Below are 7,752 nucleotides of genomic sequence, written 5' to 3'. Positions count from 1 at the left end.
GCGCGTGCCCGACGGCTCGTGCGCGCGTGCCCGAGGCGGGGGCGGGGCGCCGAGGCGCGGGGAGAGGACTGGCTCACCGCGTTTGTCACCCGAAGGGGGTTGGGTGCCGACGGCCCCGCGATGGTCTAGCTCGTCCCTCTACCGCCGCCTTGCTTTCGGCGGTTCCGACCCAGGAAGGCCAAACGGACGCGCAGGAGGGGGGGAGGCCAAAGAAAACCGGGCTCCTAAGGGAGCCGCGCGCCCGACCCTGCGTCCTGCGGCCCCTTTAAGAGGAGACTCTCTTGGGACCGGCAGTCCCAACCGACCCCGCTTTTAACCGAAACCTAACCCGGACTTCCCCCTCTTGACTCAAATAAGCCCAACTTTGGATTTTCCCTCTCCTCTTGACGAATCAGGTTCTGTTACCAGGCAGACTTGCGCGGCTGCCGGGGCGAGCCGGGCGCCTTCTGTCTCCGGGTGGCTCCAGCGACCAATGAGAGCGCGGGACGTCCGTGTAACTAGGCAGATTGGGGCTGTGACGACCATTCAGAAAAAAAAGAAAATAAAGCAACGCACGAGCCCGCTGGGCCAGGACCGTGGGGCTGGGCTGGAGTGAAGGTGGCGACGAGGTAGTTCCTCTTTCTCCCTTACCTGGATTGCCGCTTGTGTGGGGGGTGACTGTTCAGAGGTAGGGAGGGGGCGTCATTTGAGTTGGGAGGAGAGCCGGACAGGATTTGGGCTGTGTTTCCAACAGCTTCTTCGCCCATGTGCACGTGCCCCGAATCTGGGACCCCATTCTTTAACCAGGTTTCCTCCACCAGCCCCTGAGTTCCGATTCCCTGACCCCTCCACTTTCCTGTCACCGAGGATTGGCGGGAGGGCGAGGAGAGGGAGGAGGGGGCGCGCCTCGGGATGGGATGTTGAGGGAGATGACGTAGGGGCCGGAGACGTGAGGAGGGGGGCCCGCGGGGAAAGCTGGGCGAGATGAAGAAGTGAGAACTTGGGCCCCGGGTTCTTCCACCCTGCCAGGGCGGGAATTGACCCTATCCTTTCTGACCTCCCAGGCAAATGGTGAGGAGCACATTCGAGAATCTCGGAGAACTTTGTTGTGTGGTGGTGGTGGTGGTGGTGGTGGTGGTGGTGGGTGCGGGGAGGGCAGTACTAGATCAGAGGCAGGCATGGATTTCTTGCAAATGCGGAATTCCTGATGCCCCATCTCATCCTTTAAAGCCTTCCAGATCTGGGAGCCTTCAGAAAGGTGGGGGCAGATAGACTGGGGATGACAGAGATCTCTGTGGGTGTAAAGGATAGGTCAATGGGATGGTTTAGAATTTGTGGAGAAGGCAAAGTGGTGAGCCCCTAGACCACTGGGGGAAATTCAGAGTCCTTGTACCTGTTGGTCTGTCTGTCTGTCTGGATAGAGGGATGAGGTCGCCTTCAGGGGAAGGAAGGCCAGTGTGGCTTCAGTCTTCATGCCTGTCTTCTCCTGACCCTAGCCCTCATGCTGGCATGGCAGAAGATGAACCTGATTCTAAGAGCCCGAAGGCTGGGGGGAGGGCTCCCCGAGCCCCCCCAGGTAATGCAGAGACGGGTGAGCCCACCACCCTTCTTCAGAGGCTCCGAGGTACCATTTCGTAAGTACTCATCACCCCCTTCACCTCGTGCTCCAAACCTAGGTGTAAATCCCCATAGCGCCTCCCATCCTCTGCAGATAAACTGCCTCTTCTGGAGCAAGGGCATCTGACCAAGACAGCTCCCCTCCCCTCGGGGAAGCCATTCTTGAGCACCTGCTAGGCGTTTCAGGCCTCTTCCCACCCTTAGCAGTCCAATAAAGGTAGGAGGGAAAAAATCTCTGTGCAATTCCCATGTTCTCCTCTTCCCTACAGCAAGGCCGTGCAGAACAAAGTGGAGGGGATTCTGGTAAGTATGACGGGGATGGAAGAGGGGGTGAGAGAGATGGGGGTGATATAGGCAAAATGAAAGGTTGTGCCTTCCATCCTCTCAGAAGAGAATTGACTTCACAGTTTGCTACCAGTTTGACCTTGAACCTCTCCCTGTCACCCTGACCTCTTGTATAAAAGGCCAGCACACATAAACCAGGGGGGGGTCCCTTCCTTTCCCCCTTCCACGTGGTAGCCCATAGAGGTCCTCAGAGCACGGTGAGCGTCCAGCCGCGGACCCTTTCTAAGATCGTATTTCAGTCTGACAGTCTATAAATCAGTTAGCCTTTTATGATAAGGAGCATGGGGTTCTACGGTGGGTACTTCTTGCCTTTACTAATTCTCCCTGTGTCCTCTACCAACTCAGCAAGATGTACAGAAATTCTCAGACAATGACAAGCTGTATCTCTACCTTCAGCTCCCCTCAGGGCCCAGCACTGGAGACAAAAGGTAGGTTTGTTACAGAGTTCCGAGTGTCAGGCTTTCCTGACTCTTAGAGACAGGCTCTCTGGGAAGGGGCCAGGTGGATAGGAAGACTAACAACTGTCATCCTCCATGAAAAAGGAAGACCTCTTATCCTGGTTTGGCTTACCAAGGACAGATGGATGCTGGGTGAACTCACGTGGTCCAGCACCAACTGAAGTGCTAGTTTGGGTAGGATCAGGCCAAGTGTTGGGGTTTCAGTAGTAACATCTGTTGCCTTTCACTCTCTGTCTCCCTGAAGCTCAGAGCCCAGCACACTCAGCAATGAGGAGTATATGTATGCTTATAAGTGGATCCGTAACCACCTGGAAGAGCACACGGACACCTGTCTGCCAAAGCAAAGTGTGTACGATGCCTATCGGTGAGTGGACTAGCCTCTTGCCCCCAGAGGCTCCCTGGTTTCCTGAAGGGTTTCCCAAACTTGATCCCTAGGAACCCTCCGTACCCCACCCCCAGCCCCCAGCCAACACCTCTGATTATCTCCCCGTCCTTTCCCCATTCACTCAGGAAGTACTGTGAGAGCCTCGCCGGTTGCCGCCCACTCAGCACAGCCAACTTTGGCAAAATCATCAGAGAGATTTTCCCTGACATCAAGGCCCGGAGGCTGGGTGGCCGGGGCCAGTCCAAGTATCCTTGACTGGAGCGCTTGGGGCTGGGGCCAGAGGGAGGAACACATGGGAAGTGGAGAGGCAGGAGGGGAAGCAGCGTAACCTTCTGAAGAGTCTCGGAGATCCCTGTGTACTGGCTGCTCCTTAATGTGCATCAGATATTGCTACAGTGGCATACGAAGAAAGACCTTGGTCTCTATGCCACCCCTGCCCGGACTTGACCTGAAGGGCTCTGAGAGCGTAAGTAACAAATCACTCTGATTCCCATCCTTTCTCCCAGAAGTCTTTGAGGCAAGTTGTTGACAGCTAACAGGGCTTACGTAGGTCATTATAGACTTAGCTTCGTGGGTATACAAGATAGGCCCTTCTGCCAACCATGGGGCCTTCCAGAATGGAACGGGCAGTCACTCCTGTCCTTGGTCTGGTGTTGGCTATGAGCAGTATGTATTAGTGTATTGAGAAGGTCCAGAGGTCCCTGGCTTTGGGATGTGATTGGGCATGTCCTTTCCCACTGCAGCCAGAAATGGGCCCAGAAGTGACCCAGGCACCTCGGGATGAACTGGTAGAGGCAGCCTGCGCCCTGACCTGTGACTGGGCAGAGCGAATCCTGAAACGGTCCTTCAGTTCCATCGTGGAGGTCGCCCGCTTCCTGCTCCAGCAGCACCTCATCTCTGCCAGATCCGCCCATGCTCATGTGCTCCAGGCCACGGGGCTTGCTGGTAAGTGGACTCACCTCCATTCCGAGGAGCCCTCAACCTCTTTCAGCTTCCAAAGCCCCACATTCTAGCATAGCAACACCTTGGACGGCCCTTCTATTCCTGGAGGCCATTCTAGGACATGCCTCAGACCATCTCTTTTCTGCTCCCTCTGTTAGCCGGCCTCCCTCTTCCGTGCTTCACCTTCTTTCTCAGTCGCACTATTACCTTCCCTCTGCAGAAGAGGACGAACATGGCCCTCGAGAGCGGTTATCGAAATCCAAGAACGGTGTAGAGAACCTGGAGGGAGGAACCCCGAAGAAACCAGAGAGACCAGCCCAGGTTGGCTCATCTGTCCTGGGCTGGGGGCGTACCCGACCCTTCCCCTGGTTTGCCCCATACTCTTTCTCCTGCTCGGCTCGTGTTGCCGTCCATATCCAGCTTCCAACACTGACAGTGGTCCTCTCTTAACTTTTTAGCCTTCCAAGGAACTGGAAGCCCGGCCTGGGCCTGTCCCCCTAGCGCGTGGAGAACGGAAGAAGAGTGTAGTCGAGAGCCCGGCCCCAGCAGCCAGTGACCCCCAGGTTAAGGCCCTGGTGGCTCGACTCCCTCTGCTCCTCCCCCGGACCTCTTGCTCACATATCCAGCCAATTCGAGTCTCTTCACCTATTCTGGCCCCTAAGCTCTCCCAAGGCCCCTTAAAAGTGGCTACATTGCCTTTGCCCAGCAGGGCTGGGGTTCCTCAGGCGGCAGTGCCCATCATTAACATGATCTTACCAGCCGTCCCTCCTTTGCCTGGGACTGGGCGAGCTCCACCTGTGGGTCTCCCTCAGCCCCGAAGCATGGAGAACAGGGAGGTAGGCACAGCGAGCGACCCGGGACCCCATGATAAGGGCATCAAGAGGACCGCTGAAGTACCTGTGAGTGAGGCCAGGGGGCAGGGCCTGCCAACAAAAGCAGCGAAGCAGGATGGAGAGGATGCAGGAGCTGATGCCAAAAGAAGGCGGGGGCGTCCTCGGAAAAAATCAGGTGCAAGCGGGGAAAGGAATTCTACCCCCGAGAAGTCAGCAGCTGCCCCCGACTCCGCCCGGCCGAGGTTACCACTGGAGACATGGCGCTCTGGAGGGGCAAGCCACTCCTCGGGAGGGTCAGAGGGGACAGGGCTAGCGGGTGAGGCTGAGAGGGGGACAGTGCTTGCCCAGGGTCAGGAAGATGGTGCTATTCCTAAAGGAGTAAGGGGCTCTAGTTCTCGACATGCCAAAGAAGCAGGGGAGAAAATTATTGTCACACCCAAAGTGAGTGTCATCAAGGGCAGTAGAAGCCAAAAAGAGGCCCTTCCGTTGGGAAAGGGAGAGGCAGAGAGTGCCACACAGGGTAGCAAAGGCTTCAAGGGGCATGTGCTTCCAAGTCCCTTACCCCATGACCGGAAGGACCCCAAAGCAACCCCCCCGTGAAAGGAGGGGAAGAGGATTTAAGTGTGTATACATACATATGTCAACTCTGCCTGCTTAGTAGAAGCCCCTTTGCACTTGCTTCTCATTTGGCCCATTCTCTGTACAGCTGCTGAGTCACCTCGTCCTGCCTCTGACCCCACCAGCTTGATACCTTTGCCTTCCATGTCACTAACAGCTCTAGTGACCTTACCTGGATCCCTGTGCTAACCTGTGGGAAGCTAGGGCTAGGTAGGATAAGTATGATGAATGTAAAGCTTGGGAATCTTGGTTTTAGAAGTCCAATGCGCTATCCATTGCGCTACGGAGCCACCTGGGAATCTTGGTTTTAAATCATAAAAAAAACTAACTCAAACTGGCTTAAGAATCAAAAGGCTTTATTGGCACGGATACCTGTAAACTTCAGAGGTTAGGGCTGGCTCCAGGTGAAGCTTGATCCAGGAGCTCAGTCTATGTCAAAGTACCTAATTTATTTTATTCTTTATGCTCCACTTTCTGTAGGATCACCTTAAGGCTGGCCACCTCGTGACTGCCAGCACTCCTGGGGTTACATGTGCCCTCGTTAAGTGGGGGCTCTTTGTGACGGGGCTCCCAGCATAAGCCCTTCAGATCCACTCTGCTCAGGCCAGCCTGAGACACACATCCATACCTAACCAATCACTGTGGCCTGAGGACGATGCATGCTCATTTGCTTACTCTGCACCATGGACTACACTATACTTTCTTTAAAAAGGCCAGTCTCTTCAGTCACCCAGGCCTAACTGAAAACCGTAAGGGGGGAGTTGCAGAGGAGGATGCTACTAAGAAAGACAAGTGATCAGCGAGACCTACTTCCTTTATCCAGCATAGTCTTGTGCGGTTGGCGACCTGTTTCCTCTTGATCGGGTCTCAGAAGGAACAAGAAGGGGATCACTCTCCCTTAGGGACTCGCTCTCTAGGCTCCGTATGAAGAATGACAATCCCTTGCTTCCATCTCCATTCTCAGAGTGGAGCAGCTGCCCTTTCGTGTTTCTGAACTTCCCTTTTCCCCTCATTACCAGTACACACCCCCACCATCTTTCACCAGGAAAAGTAAAGCTATTGACTTCCTCATCATTTCATTAAATTCATTCCGTATCCACCAGGTGTCAGTCTCGTTATCCATGTGGCAGGTTTGTGGGGTTTAGGCCAGACTGATGCGAGGCAGAAAGGAGCTCTGCAGTGCGGGGGCGCCCTGGGGAAAGAATGCAGTCCTTGGGGAAAAGCAGCAAACCAGCATTTATCGAGGAGCTGCTCTCTCTTCTGCATGGAGTGGCTTCTGTCAGGGACTCTTGGTTTTCACCAAGAAATACAGTTGTTGTTTTTCAGGGAGACTTCACTTGGCCACTTTTTTCCACCAGAGCTGATTTCTAAAAAAATATGTGTAATATTTTATATCTATAAAGATTATATGTACCAGATTATGAAGCATAATGATGAAATACCTAAAACCCATCACCTAACAACATTTCAAAACAGTACAAATGCCATTGAAGCTACTTTTGTTCCCTCCCCAAACCTGTCCCTTGCTTCACGCTGTTTGTTAATCGCCAGATACAGATATATATTTAACCTTATGTGTATATATCCTTAAGTAATGTATTATTTTTGCGCCTTACAAAAACATTACCTTCTGATGGTCCTCTGCAGTTTGCTTTTGTCACTTCACAGCATTTTAAAAACTCACCTTTGTCGTTCTAGAATGCTGTGATTAATTTTCATCTGTGTACAATTCCATCAAGTACAGAAACCACAAACTGGTTAGTTGCTTTTTGATGAGCATTTGGGTAGTTCCCAGTTTTTTGCTCTTCCAAACGATGCTGCTACAAACATCCGTGTACGTTAGTGCCTTTTAGTAAGAGTTCTGAGAAGGTTTCTAAGATGGTTCTCTTGTGTATACCCTTTTGAGTTGGGGCCTGGCCCCTCGTTTGTCTTATTCTCTGAAAAAGTTTGCACCAGACTGAAATGAAGTGTTCCTTGAAAGTGTGCTAAGTCACCCATAAAGCTTTCTGAGCCTGCCACTCTGGGGCGGGGGTGGGGGGGTGGGGTGGGATTAAAACCGTTCATTTAGCTTATTAATTAAAGGCTAGTGGTGCCTTCTGCTGTTAGTTTGACTTTTTCTCACAGTGTGCATGCCTTTCTATTTGGCGCACCGCTGTTCTGGTTGGTTCACTTGTTTTGCCTGTTTTCTGGGTGATCGTGCCCTTTCCTTCATTTCTACTACTTGTGTGTCTTCTTTCTTCTCGGCGTAGTTGCACCAGGAATGTGTGTGCTGCGCTTGTCTGCCTCAGAGGCTGCTTGGAGCTTTGTAGATAATCTTCCTTATGTGCTTGTTCTCCTTCCGTTAATTATTGGTTTCACCGAGAGTGTCTCCTGCTTTCTTGATTTTTATGTTCTTTATAACATCTTAATTTAGGCACTTAAGATAACTAATTTTCCGTCTTTGCTACTGTAAGTTTTCAAGAACTTGTTTCTCTACATCCCACAAGTTTGCCTATATTGTACAGTATTGTCATTGACTATGTAGATTTCCTGTATGACTTTTCTTGATTCCTGACTTATTTAGAAAAGCCTTATG

General features: G+C 52.6%; 1 protein-coding gene across 1 annotated transcript; it reads left to right on the top strand.

Moving 5' to 3' along the window:
- Positions 1-421: 421 nt before the first annotated feature.
- RFX5 (regulatory factor X5) lies at positions 422-7,189 on the top strand. Its single transcript, XM_075562002.1, has 10 exons — positions 422-608; positions 1,476-1,613; positions 1,866-1,899; positions 2,287-2,369; positions 2,644-2,763; positions 2,910-3,029; positions 3,169-3,250; positions 3,528-3,729; positions 3,947-4,047; positions 4,185-7,189. The coding sequence occupies exons 2-10, from the start codon at positions 1,489-1,491 to the stop codon at positions 5,157-5,159; spliced, it is 1,842 nt and encodes a 613-aa protein (XP_075418117.1). The 5' UTR covers positions 422-608; positions 1,476-1,488; the 3' UTR covers positions 5,160-7,189.
- The last annotated feature ends 563 nt before the right edge of the window (positions 7,190-7,752 follow it).

The sequence above is a fragment of the Tenrec ecaudatus genome, chromosome 1 (genome assembly GCF_050624435.1).
Source record: "Tenrec ecaudatus isolate mTenEca1 chromosome 1, mTenEca1.hap1, whole genome shotgun sequence".
NCBI lineage: Eukaryota > Metazoa > Chordata > Mammalia > Afrosoricida > Tenrecidae > Tenrec > Tenrec ecaudatus.
This window is presented reverse-complemented; position numbering and strand designations above follow the sequence as displayed.